This window comes from Schistocerca cancellata, chromosome 2 (assembly GCF_023864275.1).
Source record: "Schistocerca cancellata isolate TAMUIC-IGC-003103 chromosome 2, iqSchCanc2.1, whole genome shotgun sequence".
In the NCBI taxonomy this organism is placed as follows: domain Eukaryota; kingdom Metazoa; phylum Arthropoda; class Insecta; order Orthoptera; family Acrididae; genus Schistocerca; species Schistocerca cancellata.
Window position 1 is genome coordinate 1,013,162,486 of NC_064627.1, and position 16,972 is coordinate 1,013,179,457.

At 43.4% G+C, this 16,972-nt stretch overlaps 1 protein-coding gene across 1 annotated transcript in view; it reads right to left on the reverse strand.

The window, feature by feature from the left end:
- Positions 1–16,972, reverse strand: part of LOC126162987 (translation initiation factor IF-2-like) — a 41,565-nt gene that overhangs the window by 10,160 nt on the left and 14,433 nt on the right. The window contains exons 2-3 of the mRNA XM_049919844.1: positions 10,677–10,844; positions 7,788–7,970 (exon numbers count right to left, since the gene is read on the reverse strand). Of these exons, the coding sequence (XP_049775801.1) occupies positions 7,788–7,970; positions 10,677–10,844 (351 nt within the window). The remainder of the gene's footprint in view (positions 1–7,787; positions 7,971–10,676; positions 10,845–16,972) is intronic.

Genomic DNA, 16,972 nt, shown 5'->3' on the forward strand with positions numbered 1-16,972 from the left:
TGTATTTGTCGATAATACAGAACGCGCTACTCTTCTTTGAACTTTTTCGGTGTTCTCCGTTAATCCTATGTGGTAAGGATCTCTCGCTGTGCATCAGTACTCCAAAAAGAGGTCGGACAAGCGTAGTGTAGGCAGTCTCTGTAGTGGATCCGTTGCACCTTCTAAATGTTCTGCAAATAAAACGAAGTCTTTTGTTCGCCTTCCCCACAACACATGTATTTGTTTTTTGCAATTTAAGTTGTTCATAATTGTAATTCCTAGGAATTTAGTTGAGAGTAAACACTTCTTTACTACAACTCGTTTCCGTCCGTTGACCATATCTGAAGACGTTTAAAACAACTTGCATGACACACCAAACCTATGGTATCAAACTGCATAAAATCCTTAATAAGTCACTATCACCAAGTACGGATAATGTAATTTCTGTAAAGAAAAAAAGGGAGGTAGTTTGGTTGTTTGTGTGATTTTAGGGATGACAACATTTTCTTTCTGGTCCGTACGAAATGGATTTCTTTACGAATGTGATTTCGGTTATTGTTTCACTCTGAGTACAGAACAGTACAGTACAATAAAGTATTTCAATGCGTCGTGCCTTTTAAGAGAACACTGTCGTCCTGTCATCCATGTTTACATATTCCTTGCGAATAATAAGTCATTTATAGAAGAGGACGTAGAACACACTCAAATGTCCCACCTGGCGAACGCACTGTGTAAATTCTGTGCGAAGATGACATGGATTCAGTAGCAATTATTACGTGAAGTGCTACGTTCTTCTGTACAACTGACGAAAAGTGCTGTCTTATTATACGCGTGGAATATTTAAACATGAATGATACGACGACAATGTCCTCTTGAAAGGAACAATGCACTGGCGCAGTTCATAATGAGCAATCACTTGAAAATGGTCAAAATATCGGTAGTGGTGAATAAATAAATTTAATAACTAACCAGGCGGAAAATGTACGGTCCTCATGTACACAAATTGTAATGCTACAAACAATGCCTGATAAAAATGTGAAGCATCAAGAAGAGCAGGATAAAACGAAATGATTCTTCACCGGTTGAGAGGGTATTTTAAAGATATTTCAGTGATTACAAAACACAGTCAAAAGTTCAAAGAACTTGGCATTATCAGCTCACTTGTGAGTATGGCGAGGCACCCTCTCTAGTCTGGGTGCTTGCACTGATTCGATAGGGAAGGGTGTCATAAAGCCACTTTATCTTCTCATGAGGCAAGCGGGCCCACAGCTGTTGTAATTCCTACTTGACGTCTTCGATACGGTCACTGGGTCAGAGTTGATGTCCGAACTGGTATCCCGAACACATTCTATGGGTTACGTGAGACTAACCCAATAGCTGAATACCTGCATTTTAAATAAAAACCACTCAGTAACAGTCCAGGCAAAAAATAATGTCTTTTCTAAAATACTGCAGGACTGTGGACGCAACTAAACGGAGAATAATTGTTTATGTAATGATAATACAAACATGCTTTTCTTGAAACTTCCTGGCAGATTAAAACTGTGTGCCCGACCGAGACTCGAACTCGGGACCTTTGCCTTTCGCGGGCAAGTGCTCTACCGTCTGAGCTACCGAAGCACGACTCACGCCCGGTCCTCACAGCTTCACTTCTGCCAGTATCTCGTCTCCTACCTTCCAAACTTTACAGAAGCTCTCCTGCGAACCTTGCAGAACTAGCACTCCTGAAAGAAAGGATACTGCGGAGACATGGCTTAGCCACAGCCTGGGGGATATTTCCAGAATGAGATTTTCACTCTGCAGCGGAGTGTTTCACTCCACGCCTCTTGTGGGATATTGCGGGCTGATGATGATGATGATGTTTGGTTTGTGGGGCGCTCAACTGCGTGGTTATCAGCGCCCATACAATTTCCCAACTTTTGCTCAGTCCAATTTCGCCACTTTCCTGGAATATTGCGGGCTGTCAGTGGTACAAACATGCCACTCTGCGGTCTGTTTTAAAATATACAAAGCCAATACAAAATAACTGAAATCTGAAACATTTACACAGCTTTCTTCTTTTATAATTATTAAAAAATAATTTTCTTTGACAGCATACAAAAATATCTGTTATTTATTTAGTTTAAATGTACAATTCTTATTTTCCCTTTCTGTGCTGCCTTTTAAAGAAAAATATTAATTTATAAAGTGTAAATAAATAATATAAATAAAATAATAATAAAATATTCATTTATTTATTTTAAATAAATAAATGAATACTTCTTTTTAAAAAAAGGTAGCACAGAAATGGAAAATAGCAACTGTACATTGGTTGAAACTGGAAGGACCTGCGCCGCGCCTTCACGTTACATCTCGCTGGAAGAGATACAATTGACGGAAACGTTAGATGTTAGTGGCGTGGTACGGTACGACTGTAAACAAATGGGTTGTAATATGGGCTGAAGGCTGATGTGTGTGTGTGTGTGTGTGTGTGTGTGTGGGAAGGGGTCGAGGGGATTGACGGTCTTTGGAAAGAGAAATAGAGTAGGGGTCTCGGAGACTGGGGTCAGCTTGGCCGTGGTATGGAGAGGAGTGTCGAAAAGAGGGAGGTTGGGAGTCATGTAATGGTGTTGGAAGACTTAGAACTCTACAGACGGAAATATATCGGGCCGAATTTCATTGTCAGAGAGAGAGTGTGCGAATAATAGCGTTAAGTGATGTTGAAAGAATACCAGACTGTAGGTATCCGCGAATAAAGCGTAAATACAATGACACAAGGAAGTGTAGAACTTGCGTGCAGAAGAATACGGGTTCAAACCCCGGCCCAGCCAGTCCGATTTTGTTTCTGCGTGGCTCCCCTAAGGCGCTTAAGGAAAATACCGAAATGTTTCTTTTGAAGAGCACATGATAGGGTTTCTTTCCCATCCCCTCGCAGTCCTAGCTCGTTCTCAGTCCTCGATGAGGACTTTAAACCAAAATGTCCCTTCCTTTTTGTGAATACCTTAGCACATACGTCATTCTCCAGCTCCACGCTGTAGTGACGTCGCTCTGTGGCCACCTCACAGAACTGGCCTACTGCCAAACAGGAACAACAGCCAGAGGGACGATAATTGTGTGCAAATGCGCCTCAGCTATTGTGTGGTAACCTTGGAGACCATGGACGCCCCATTTGTGGTTCTGCCAAATGGAACTGTAATGGCCGGTGTCACAATGCAGTAGGCCAGAACAAATAGCGGCGCTCTACTTTCAGTAAGACTACCAGTAACGTTTTTAAAACGACTGTCACTACTAAGTTACACGCCTCCCTTCGCGGAGGTAGCAAAACACATGGTGGCGGTGTGTCTCCTGATCAGACGGGCACTTTTCGATCACCAATGCGAAACATGTACTGCCGGAATTCGTTCTGCGGAAGGATGAATGATTGTTCCGCACAATTCCTGTTTATTATATTGAACTCTTAAGTCCTGGATTTAACTTCAAACTGAAATGTTGCTTACATCCGTCTTCGGGGTTTCCGTTGCGTCACGCGAAGTCCCAGTAGACAGACGCGGTCGAAATCGTCACAACCTTTGCGAAGCTCGAGACAGGTCACGTGACGTATTACTCCACCGATTTACGCAGACACTTTTACTGGGCGGACCCAGAGCAATTATCTGGACTTGTAAACTGTTATATAAATCTAAATGAGGGTCGTCAGCCTCTCCTGGAGTCACGAGGTAAGCTTGGGATCGTCAAACTCCTACGTACAAAACAGCTGAAAATGTGTTATTAGTTATAAGTGAGTTCTTGTGTTAGATATCTGATGTTAAAAATGTAAACTTTTTGTGATTGTAGCTGAATAACTTCAGTTTTCATGGTTTTATGAAGATGGTGCTACTGCGCATACAGCTAACATTGCTATGCGTTTTATGGTGAGTTTTTTTTTGGGGAACGTCTTATCTTCAAAAAACCTATGGCGCTCTATCTCGCCAGACTTTAAACCAGCAGATCAAAATCAGCAGTCGCCCAAGCACGCCTTCAAAATTGAAGTATTTTATTGTATGGAACTGGGGACCTAGAAGCGAGCCACGCGGGATTAGCCGAGCGGTCTATGGGCGCTGCAGTCATGGACTGTGCGGCTGATCTCGGCGGAGGTTCGAGTCCTCCCTCGGGCATGGATGTGTGTGTTTGTCCTCAGGATAATTTAGGTTAAGTAGTGTGTAAGCTTAGGGACTGATGATCTTCGCAGTTAAGTCCCATAAGATTTCACACACATTTGAACATTTGAACCTAGAAGCGACGGAGAGGCTTCGTCCCCGCCGTAGCCCTCAGTGGTTCACAACCCCACAACAGGCTACAGCAGTCCACTCACCCCACCGCGCCCCACACTGAACCCAGGGTTACTGTGCTGTTCGGCTCCCAGTGGAACCCTCGGGAACGTCACACCAGACAAGTGTAACCCCAATGTTTGCGTGGTAGAGTAATTATTATGGTGTACGCGTGCGTGGAGACAGTGTTTGCGCAGCAATCGCTGACATAGTGAAATTGAGACGGAATAAGGGGAACCAGCCCGCATTCGCAGAGGCAAATGGAAAACCGCCTTAAAAACCATCCACAGATTGGCCGGCACACCAGACCTAAACACTAATCCGCCGGGCGGATTCGTGCCGGTTAACTGCTGTGGTCATCAGTCCCCTAGAACTTAGAACTACTTAAACCTAACAAACCTAAGGACATCACACACATCCATGCCCGAGGCAGGATTCGAACCTGCGACCGCAGCGGTCACGCGGTTCCAGACTGTAGCGCCTAGAAACGCACGGCCACTCCGGCCGGCTCCGTTAGGAAACCAGTGCGTTAGACCGCACGGTTAACCGAGCGGGCAAATTGAAGTATCTGCGACCGTGAGAAGGATATCACAACCAATAAAATTAAACGAGTTCAGACTTGGGTAACCGCCCGTCTCTTGTAACACATATTGTAACGGCACAGTAACTTTCTCAACACTCTGTGTCACCCCTGGACGTTTGATGCAAAGACCCTCAAATACCCCATGGATATGGCGAAACTAATTGTGGAACGAAGAGGAAGATGAAATGAATTACAGCCTAAGAGGAAAAGTGGCGCGTTCGTGTAATAAGTTAATGGTAAAAAACTTTCTGCAGCAAAGGTCACCTAAATAACTGGTTTGACAGGTTGCCTGTCATCTTCAGGTCTTCAAAAAGTTACTCTTACAAGAATTGTTCATACTAAGTTGTCCTATTAGTGGATAAAACGTAGTGCTTTGTGCAAACGCTTTTCAGGAAAACGTTTCCGCTTACGTCACAAATTAACAGCCCTTTCCGCACTCACAACAAGTGAAGGAGCTGACATCCCTTGAGATTTAACTTTGTTAATAAACTAAGGTACAAAAGCATCTGAGCTTCTCGTAATACACCACAAACATGAAAGAAAAGATAGCAAACGGCAATGTCACACGGGTTCTAATTCACATAGTCAACTGTTATAGAGGCAGTAACAGTTGTAAAATAAGATGCTGATATAGTAAAAAACAGTAATAACAATCCATGACTACTGGTTTTTGTCTAAAGGCGAGCAATGTACAAGCAGAAATCTGCAACAGTTAACATGCTATATTGTATTATACACCATTTCTTTCAGATTACCAGTAGAAATAACCTGTAGAAATAATCTTTGTATAATGTGCTACGTTTTATCCACTAATATGACAACTTGGCATGAAGTTCCAACGCACAATGAATACCTCTTGTAACAACTTTTTGAAGTCTAGAAGATGACAGCAAAGCCTGTCGAAACCGGTTGTCAAAAAAGATAAGTATTTGGGTCACGTTGGCTATAGTACATTTTTTTACCAAGTAAAACAAGTTACTCCTTCTCATTTCTGAACGTGAGGAATTTCAGTTAATAATTTGACGGCTGTGATACAGTGAAGAACTACGCAACGAAAACATCGCAAATTCTGATTAATGCGACGCACAAAATTTCAGAACTCCCGTTGCTTTTTTTTTTTTAATGCGCCTCGTATTTTGAAACAAAATACATTGTTTTACTTGGAGTGCGAGTAGAGTTAAGGTATGGAGTCTTTTCATACTGTAAGCTCATAACCAGAAACGTATGTAACGCCGGAAATGCATATCGTCCTATTTCCATCAATTGTACTATTATTTTTTTCCTTGTTTTGTTACTTCAAGATATGACATTTCTGTCTCTTTATATATTGTAATTGTTTTACTGTTTGTATATATATATATTTATGCACTTATGTCGATGTATAATTGGTTGTTTTGTAAATATTATTTGTATTTTTACGCTGGGTCTTGCCTAGGGAAAACTATGTTATCGAACGAATACGTCGATAGGTCGTGTGGATAACCAGAGTGTTTAGGATCTCTGGTAGTGTTAACTCTGCCGCGTGGAGGGCGGGCTGAGCAGGGAGAGTCTGGCTGGAGTAGCGAGTGGAGCAGGTGTGTTGTGTGACGCTCCCGCGAGTTGCCGCGCTTTCGGGGTTTGGCAGCATGTAATTGCGCTCGACTTGCGATGATAGTTTCTGACATGGTGTCGCGGACGGGAAGCATTATCTGGCGCACATCAAGAGCCCGTTTCGTCTGGTGACCGTGTCGAGAAGAAGGCGCGCCAACATCCAGCTTCTGCAACAGCGACGGCCGACAATGAGTGACTGTCGCCACATCCTCGATCGACGGCTTCAAACCTTCAATCAACCAACAAGGAAGACTGGAAGCACGTGAAGTTTTAGAACAGTATGGCAGACCTCAGCTTTTCAAACTTTTAAAATTGTTGCATCACAAAATTACAGCAACTTAGCACGAACCCTTGTTGCTCGTTGTCCCAATTGCATTGCCAAGCAGGGTCCCTTCCTTTTCCGAAATGAACCCGAGTGTCGTTGAAATTCAAACGCCAGCATTAAAGTAATATAATACAATTTCGCTGCTTTAATTTCAAAGTTCAGTTAAAGTATTCATAGCTGGCTACAATAGTTAGATTACACTAGCACAAATTAAGAGTGCGAGTTTTGTTACCGTATTTTAGCTTACCTGTGACTACAGCTCAGCTTGGTACGTACTAAATTTTACTATTGTTAATTGTTCAGAATCATTTAATTCAAGTTCAAAGTTAAATCTCTTATTTCTAAATTGCGTAGATTCAAGTAGCTTTTGAAATGATTGTTGAGATAGTCCAAGACTAACCGTGTTTTACTGAATTTCGATGTGCTTCAGAAAGAAAGCTCACTATTAACTTCAGTCACTAAATTAACTTTCGATTTTCCGGTTTTATTAATTCTTTTGCTAAATTAAGTCAGAGTGTAGCGAAATTTATTACTTCTGACAAACTTTCAGTTTTCACACTACACGTGTCAACCTTCAGTTGCCACGCTCCTAGTGCTAATTATATGTGTAATAACCTTTCTTTTTCAGTTACTATAGTAATTGTCCTTAGGACTGGCGACCGTAATTTCCCCCAAATCTCAAATATCTAATTACCGCTAGTTGATTGTTAACGTAACGGCCGCACATTTACTTTCTTTATTAACTTTACCCCTATTTCAAAATTAATTTCCACCAGTTTCATTAGCATTTTTCCTTTCATTTAGATGTAACCCTTTCCTCCCTCTTTACCGAAATATTAACCTCGGTGACGATTGCTTTTCCCAAATTTCCATTAGGTACACGCAGTTTAATTTTTCACTGTCATTAAGGTCGATAAGTGAGGGGGAGGTTACACGTACGATAGCAGGAGTCAGCGGTGTGCAGGTGAGTGCTGTTTGTACTGAGAGGGCAGAGAAGGGGGGAGGGTGGAGGTGAGCTGCCTACCTCCGGGGTGTCGCTGACGGGCGCCGGGGCGCTGGAGCGCGCCTCGGGCAGGTTGTTGGCGCCCACCACGCGGAAGCCGTTGTCGTCGGCGACGTACTGCACGTTCACCAGTTTGCCCGTGGGGTCGACGTAGCTGTAGGCACCTCGCACAGCGCCGTCCAGCGACTTGCTCTCCACGCGGCCCTGGAAGCAAACCACGGCGTCCGTCAGTCTCTGGCTGGTCTCACAGAGGCGGCTGGCAGTACCACACGGTCCAAAAACAGCATGTTTACTGACTTACGTCTTCATGAACACATCGAGAATGGGAACACAACTAACAGTCCACTTGCCACATCGCAGTTTTGATGCCAAAAGGACTGCTTGACTGAGAATGCTCTTTATAAATACACTCACAAAACATTACAAGCTTTAAATTACAAAATATCGACCACTACTGTTTGTCTCTGATCTGTGCAAGGCGTCTTATTGCGTACATCGTGTTACTCTCCTAGAAGAAAGTTTATGGGATTGATGGCTTTACAAACAACTAGTTTGTCACATTTCATAAACAGACTGGAAGAAGACGTGCTGAATAGACTCAAACAATATTGGAAGGAAAGAAACTTTTCGTGACTGGGCAGAAATCACGAAGGGAGCTCCACAGGGGTCGATTCTGGGCTCACTCCTGTTCCTTACGTACGTGAATGAGCGTCCAGTTAGCATTCATAAAGCAGTATTAGTACATTTTGCAGAAGATACTAGTTTTATAATTAATCCCTTTAGAGAGAAACCAATAGAACAAATTCTTAATAATGTTTTTCAATGTATTATTATTTGGTTCTCTAAAAATGGATTCTCTTTAATTTGGAGAGAATACACTATATTTCGTTCTGTACAACAAATACAGTCGTAGCAAGAAGTGATCTAACATATGAAGAGAAGTCAGAGAAGCATCATACTGTGCGACACAGACTGCTAAGTTCAACTACATTTCCCGTTTCTTTAATTGCAAGTGTTCTAAAGAAACAGATCAATCCCCGAACATATTTCGCATATGTCTTACTGAATACTTTTTGGGGGACGCAACTCACCATGCAGAACGTACTGATTGAACAAAAGCGTGCACTATCAATAATATCTGCTGTTCACCCGTGGTCGTCATGTAGCTAGCTCTTCAATTAGTTAGGCATTTTAACTGTACCTTTATAACATATGCATTCGTTAGTGAAATCTATTATAAATAATGCATCACAGTTTGCGAAGATTAGCGACATACACACCTGCTACACTAGAAGAAAAAATGACGTTTATTACTCATTATTAAAGCTGTCAGTGGAACAGGAATTGCTTTAGTGTGCATCAATAAAAAATATCGATAATTTTTCCAATAACATAAAATGTCTGACAGGTAGTGAAGCTAATTTTAGGTCTAATCGAAAATTATTTATTCCGGACAACTCCTTCAATCCCATAGACGAACTGTTGTTTAAAAAACGGTAGCCTGATAAACATAAAGTGTAGTTTCAATTGTAGTTGCATGGGTAGGAGGCAAATTACTGTGCAATACTTCACTAATGTTAAATTTACGGCAGTGCTCTATTTAGCATATGATTGGTGGCCAACATGTAACCTTCCCCTAAAACTAAGCTGTAGAGGGTAAAAACTGTATCAGACAGAGATTGGAATTAGGTTCAAACATGGTTCAAATGGCTCTGGGCACTATGGGACTTAACTTCTGTGGTCATCAGTCCCCTAGAACTTAGAACTACTAAAACCTAACTAAGCTAAGGATATCAAACACATCCATGCCCGAGGCAGGATTCGAACCTGCGACCGGAGCGGTCGCGCGGTTCCAGACTGAAGCGCCTAGAACCGCTCGGCCACACCGGCCGGATTGGAAGTAGGGCTTTTGATGTAATATCGATTAGCCTCCAAGGTATCGATATGTATCGGCGATTTATTCTTCATCGATATTTCGATACTGAAATGGCAATATCGGGTGCCGATACTTTTATTTCATATTATATTTTTGTCGCCATTTTCGGGAAATATTTGAAATTGCAGTAGAACGTTATTTTACTTTCACAGTGTGAAGGTGTCTTACAGCTTCTTGAGATTTCGTCATGTCCAGTCTCTCTCTCTGACTTTGTGAAACAAGCATGGGTGGCACAAAGAAGTCCGATTGCACTGGGGTGCGGCGGTTTGAATAGAATAACAAGAACAATTTTTTAACGCCACTAGTGTTCTTTTTATTCAAATCCCGTTCTTCAGAAAAAATTGCAAACATAATTAACAAAAATATAAATGACAAGATTGGTCTTTGCGGTGGGCGGAGACGTGTGAGGGGAAATGCTGGGGTAATCGGCACTCGGTGTTAGCAACAGAAACTTGAACGTTTAACTTCACCACGCAATTTTCACACTACAACTGCTAGGTCACTGTCGTTTGCAGAAATGAAAAAAAAGAGGGAACTCGACATGAAGTGTTCCAGACAAATCCGATATGTGACGAAGCCGAACGACGGACCCATCGGACACCTTTCTTTGTGCCACTTACCTGAAGTTACCATTGTTAACAAAGTGGTTATCGTCAGGCTTGAACGTGATTCGTTTTTCTTTCAGTTCTTTCTCTAATGGCTTTAAGCTGGCTGCTAGCTTGTCGATGTACAGAACATCTAGTACCAAGTCAATAGTTAAATGTACAGCTCTAAAACTGCCAATATATTTACAACGTGCAGCCGAAATTTTTTTGGCCAGCACGTCGGTATTTTTTACGTGCATATATCGACAACTTTTTCGATATATCGAGCTCGGGCTAGGACAATCTTTTAAATATTGATGCATCGGATTCACGATATTTTTTAAAAATATCAGCAGTCCTAACGGCAGCTGCGTGCTAGGCGTGCCTCACCTGGTTGTCTCCGGCCGTGGCGAACGTGAACTGGCCCAGCTCGTCCTGAGCGCGGAACTGCGTCGAGATGGGAGCGACCAGCGGCGCCAGGTGGTTGTAGCGCAGCAGCGGGGCAGGGTACAGCAGCACCTGGCCGGCGCAAGCGGCCACCACACTGCACAGCACGACCTGCAACCCACACACTCTTGATGCTCCGTGTTTTTGTTTATTTTATTTAACTGCTGCCACCTGCACGTGACTAGCTGCTTAAGCAATTCAGCAAGTCAAGGTACATCCACAGTATCTGATCAAAAGCATCCGGACATCCCTACGTAATGCGGAATTGACTACTAGATGTCACGGCAGGCGGACCAGCCAGTATAAAAGGAGGCGGAGAGTATTGTGTTGTTATCAGTAGTGATGGGCTAAACTGCGATTTTCCGACATCAGTGATTTCTGTGAATGCTACTTTTCAGTATCTGTTATTCTTAACTGTCATTTGTCGCAGTCAAGAGTCGCAGTTAAGGAACATAGGTCGTGTATCCCTCCGCCACTGCTATTTCTGCGATTTCTGCTACTTCCGCGATTTCTGCTACTTCTGCGATTTCTGTGACTTCCGCTACTTCTGCGATTTCTGTGACTTACCACCGTATGAAAAAGTTACATCTGTCAACACAGAAAATTGCATCTCAACAAACCTGTCATTGGCAAATATGTTTTACGTTTTTTCTTCCGTTGGCTTTAATTTTGTATTAAAGAAACAACTGTGAAAATATTAATAGTGTAATTAATATGTAAGTAGCCGTACAGTACCGTAATAGTTCGTATTTAGAAAATGAATTCTAACATATTGTTATGTTCACAGGTACCTGAACTACATTTCAGTCACTCAGTAAAGTGATAACTCAAAATATCATTGTCAACAGATCTGAAGAAATTGCCACTGCGTCTTTAGACCGTTTTCGTCAGACGAGAGGTTAGTTTCTAAGCGTTTCGATGGACTTAATTACTTCAGTGAGATCGTTCTTGCAAATGTGATATTCATTATAGCAAATATCAGCAATTTACTCTGTCAATTATATTGCTAGTAAGTAATGACAGCAAAAATTGTTTAATAATCCTTGTGTTTTTGCAGATACAGTTCTGACTTTGATTACTGGTTGCTGTACGTATCTATCCACATCAAGGCTGTTTTTGAGAGAGACTCGTGAAGATTCAAGACAGCTCTTAGAGGATTTGCAGTCTAAAAGTGAAATAATTGTGAAATAAGTGTGTGAATGATTAAACTGTGTTTTATTGAAGTTGTTGTGCGATTTTAAAGGAATAATAAATGTCAAATACAGTGAGTGAATAATAAAAATCTCATTTTCCACATGTTTAAGCCGTCCAATACCCATAATTTTCCGCCACTTACTTATTGGTAAACACTTGTTGGAGAGTGACATGCCGCGCCCCCCCCCCCCCCCCCCCCCCCACTTTCTCCACAACCTTGGTGTGACACTGACCTGTAACATATCCCGAAGTCTACAATATGCATTTTGAGGCTGTTAATATGAAAGTGGGAAGTACAGATCTTCAGATCTTCCAGTTAAATCAGGATTAGTTTAAGTGCATTACTTGAAAGTAACACAGGATAAGCTTACTTATGTAGGTGGTAGTAGTGTCGGCAAAAAGTTCTTGTGTGTGGAGTTGCCATGTAGAACACCAGGTGTAACACTTTTCTCCCTAGTCTTGAACTGTGTCGGAACAAAAGTGAGGCATTCATATGACTGTTTTCATTTCTCTACACTTATACAGATGTCTGAGTTCTGCTGTGTTAACATTGCAAAGTCCTGTAGGCATGTGGAGTATTAACCAAAACTGTCATTTTGGAAGCAGAATCAAACACATTCGTTACGTTACTTGATATTTTCAGGAGAAAAAGGCAATGTTGCTTCTTATTAATATAATACATTCAGAGTCACAGCAGTATTTGACCAACCATAACTGATGCTGAATGTGCATGTCGCCATATAATATGAAGGGCTTATTTCAATAGTGGTACAAGTTCATTACCTCCACTTTTCTGTCTATAATGCTTCTGAAATTAGTGATCCAAACAAACATAAATAAAGGTTCATCTCTAGCAAGAAGCCATATGCTTGAATATTTCTGGTATCTCAAATGCAGATTTGTCAGCGCTCATTTAATTTTTTTTTTTTTTTACTTTATTGTAATTTTGAAACCTGAACAAACAGGTAGGCTGGCAGCAGCACAATACGCCGCTCTTCAGCCGAAGAGAGTACATGGAGATAAACAAAGAAGAGACATTACATAGAAAAACGGCGGGAAAAAACAGGAGACACAAGAATATAAAAGCACAAGAAGCCGTTCACACTTGATGACAATCCACACTAGGAACTGGAGACCCGACGCACAAACACTGAAGAAGACGATGTCACTGGTGAACAATGGAGCGTGACGGCGAAAAGGAACACTAAACATGACGGCACACACGATACACTGATGGCGGTGATCTCCGGCGCGCGAATGTCCACTTAGCGTGTGCGAGTCCGGGGACCTGCCAAGAGGGCAACAGGGATGAGGAAGGGGAGAGGGGAGGAAAAGAGGATGCCACGGCTGAGCAGACGGGGACAGGAGGATAGGGACAGGGGAGGGGGGGGCCCGGGGGACGAGGGACGAGAAAAGGAGGAGGGAGGGAAAAGGGAGAGAAGGGAGGGAGGGTGCCCTGAGGAGCAAGCACAGGAGGAGGGCGGGAGGATCAAAGTTGGTAGGAGGGGTAGATGGAGGGGAGGAGGGCATCATCAGGGAGGGGGAGCTGGCGGAAGCCACCTTGGGAGAGGGTAAGGAGGGTGGAGAGATGGAGACCGGGTGGGACATGGGAGTACAGGCGCGGCAGCGGGCGGGGTTGGGAGAGGATCGGGGAGACGAGCGGGTGAGGAGGATCGAGTTTACGGGAGGTGTATAGGATTCGTATCCTTTCGAGGAAGAGGAGGAGGTGGGGGAAGGGGATAAGGTCATACAGGATCCGCGTGGGGGAAGGGAGACGGATGCGATAGGCAAGGCGGAGAGCATGGCGTTCAAGGAGTTGGAGGGATTTATAAAAGGAAGGGGGGGCGGAGATCCAGGCTGGATGGGCGTAACAGAGGATAGGGCGGATGAGGGACTTATAGGTGTGGAGGATGGTGGAGGGGTCCAGACCCCACGTTCGGCCGGAAAGGAGCTTGAGGAGACGGAGTCGGGAACGTGCCTTGGCTTGGATTGTCTGGAGATGGGGAGTCCAGGAGAGGCGACGGTCGAGGGTGACGCCAAGGTACTTAAGGGTGGGGGTGAGAGCGATGGGACGGCCATAAACGGTGAGATAGAAATCAAGGAGGCGGAAGGAGGGAGTGGTTTTGCCTACAATGATCGCCTGGGTTTTGGAAGGATTGACCTTGAGCAACCACTGGTTGCACCAAGCGGTGAACCGGTCAAGATGGGATTGGAGCGCTCATTTAACTTTACGACTCTGTATCTCAAAATGAACAAAAATGGACTTGTACCACTATTGAAATAAGCCCTTCATATGCACACACAGCACATCGATCTCGTGAGGCACAAGGCTCTCATAACGAAGTACGTACGTTGGTCAACAGATGACACTAGGAAAAGTATGTTAACTGCGCTTTTTAGTTGCTACTTGCTACTCTTAGTTGCGATTTGTCACAGAAATCGCAGTTTGACTCGGTAGCGAATAGTGTAGTATGAACTTTGCTCAACAGATGGCAGTGCTAACTGCGCTTTTTAGTTGCTACTTGCGACTCTTAGTTGCGACTTGTCACGGAAATCGCAGTTGGACTCAATAGTGTATCGCAGAGATGGGCGTAGTACGAACTTTGACCCACAGATGGCACTGTTAATCGCGCTTTCTAGTTGCTACTTGCGACTCTTAGTTGCGACTTGTCACGGAAATCGCAGTTGGACTCAATAGTGTATCGCAGAGATGGGCGTAGTACGAACTTTGACCCACAGATGGTACTGTTAATCGCGCTTTCTAGTTGCTACTTGCGACTCTTAAGCCGTCGGCACACGGACCGTGCATCCGAACGTTGAGCGTTGAGCGTGCCGAGTTTGTGACGTCATAGCGTGGAATAGCACGCTCGGGAGTCTTTCCGAACGTGCAGAGCAGTATCTACCATGTCAGATATTCTGAGCGTGCGTGTGAGCGTTGACCAATGAGATGGCACAACGCCACCTACGTCACAAGCACTCCGTCTCCCTTCAGTATAGAGTTGTGAGGCGCCATATTGGCATTCATTTCAAGCCTATTTGTATGTATGCCGTTTCTGAGCACCAGCAAATTGAGAATCACAGGAAAACCCGTTGTTAACTGTGTAATTCGTTACAATAAAATAATGAGAAACATCATATTCGTGGTAAAAGAATTATTGTAACTTGCGTCTTGTGAGAGTAGGCTATTTGAAGGCAGCGACACACTGAAGATCGACCCCAAACGTATTTTTCTTGGTACAATTTGTTATAATTAAATTTCAGTTGTAACATATCTACGATTAAGTATTTCAGCAACGGGTAACATAACCTGATTAGGTGATAACGGTGTGATATTGGTTTAGCGTAATGAGTAGAGTCTCTGACCACTAAGGACTTTTATAACAAGGCTGTAGTTCGCGCCTTCACTCTTCCACAATTTTTTTCCTAACATTCGTGTTTTTATTAGGTTCTGATACTTTATTATTAGTTTAATATAAGCATATATTATAATATTTAATGTTATGTAAATATAAGTTCACCTTGTTTTTTAGGGGTGACTTTGTTGGATTGGTTTAATCTACAGGACAGCTTGCGCTACTTCTACGAAGATATTTTGTTCCTTTTTCTTTTACGCCTCGTAGTTCACATGTTGCAAAGTTCCTGCTACTGCGTAGGAACAGTGATCAAGTAAGACTGACCTTGGGGTTTTTACTAAAATGTGGGAATGATGAAATCTTATGCGGAGAAGTATTCCAAATTTGTAATGCACTGTTTGTAATGGAACTTCCATAAGCCTGTGTCCTTATTAATTGGACATGGTACTTTCCTTTTCGTGGACGATGGAGGAAATGTGCGTTTTAATAGAGCTAGCGTGGGAATTTTGCGCGCTCCCGTTGAGTAAACAGTGTGATTACGAACTAGAAGCATCCCTCAACTGCCGCTGGAGTGCGTTGCGATCGCGTATACCACGTTGGGGCTCACGTACCGTATGCACAAGTCGCATCGTTCCTGAGCGTTGAGCAGCACGTTGAACTTGCCACGCTCCACGTTAACGTTCAACACCACGGTCCGTGTGCCGATGGCTTTAGTTGCGACTTGTCACGGAAATCGCAGTTAGACTCGATACCGTATCGCAGAGATGGACGTAGTACGAACTTTGGCCAACAGATGCCACTGTTAACCGCGCTTTTTAGTTGCTACTTGCGACTCTTAGTTGCGACTTGTCACTGAAATCGCAGAAAGCAGTGCTAAATTCGACCAATAGATGGCTCACGTCTTTGAATATGAAATACTACTTGCGACTGCTAACTGTGACTGAAATCGCAGTTAGATTCTGTAAAGTTGCTACTGTGATATCTGTGACTTCTCAGTCATTGTGATTTCTAACAGATACGCGATTTCCTGCCCACCACTAGTTGTTATCAGAGAAGCAGTAACAGCGCAATGGATCGGTCAGGAGAGCTCAGTAACTTCAAACATCGACCACTGGGTGTCACCTGAGTAACAAATCTATCAGTAATATTTGAACCATTGTAAAGCTGCCCATCTCGACAGTTGATGATTTGACTGTAAAGTGGAAAAACGCGAAGGGACATTCGCAACTAAATCAAGACCAGGCAGAGCTCATGCACTAATGAGGCCGTCGACCATTGCGGTAGGTGTATGTAAAAAATCGAACGAAATCAGTGGAAGGAATTTGTTATGTCGTGTTCCCCGACATTGTCCTCGGGACAGTTTTCAGTTTATTACGCGGAATTGTTTCCTACCCTGAGGCCAGTGGAGCAGATGACACGGCGTTGTGACAAGAAATTCATCTGTTATGATTCTCGAAGTGCCCTTCTTGCTACTAGACAGATGTATCCAGCAGATCGGATGGTGCAACAAGTGCAGGAAGCTCTTTTTCTCTTACAAAGGCAGGGCAAAGAAATCGTTTTCCTGTGGGTTCCAGAGCTCATAGGGATTCAGCGAAACGAACATTCTTAGGCGGCTGGCAAGGAGGTTTGCTCCCTTCCTCGCCGTGCTCGGTGTTCAAGCCCTGTGCAGGCTGTCACTTCATTTGCGACCAG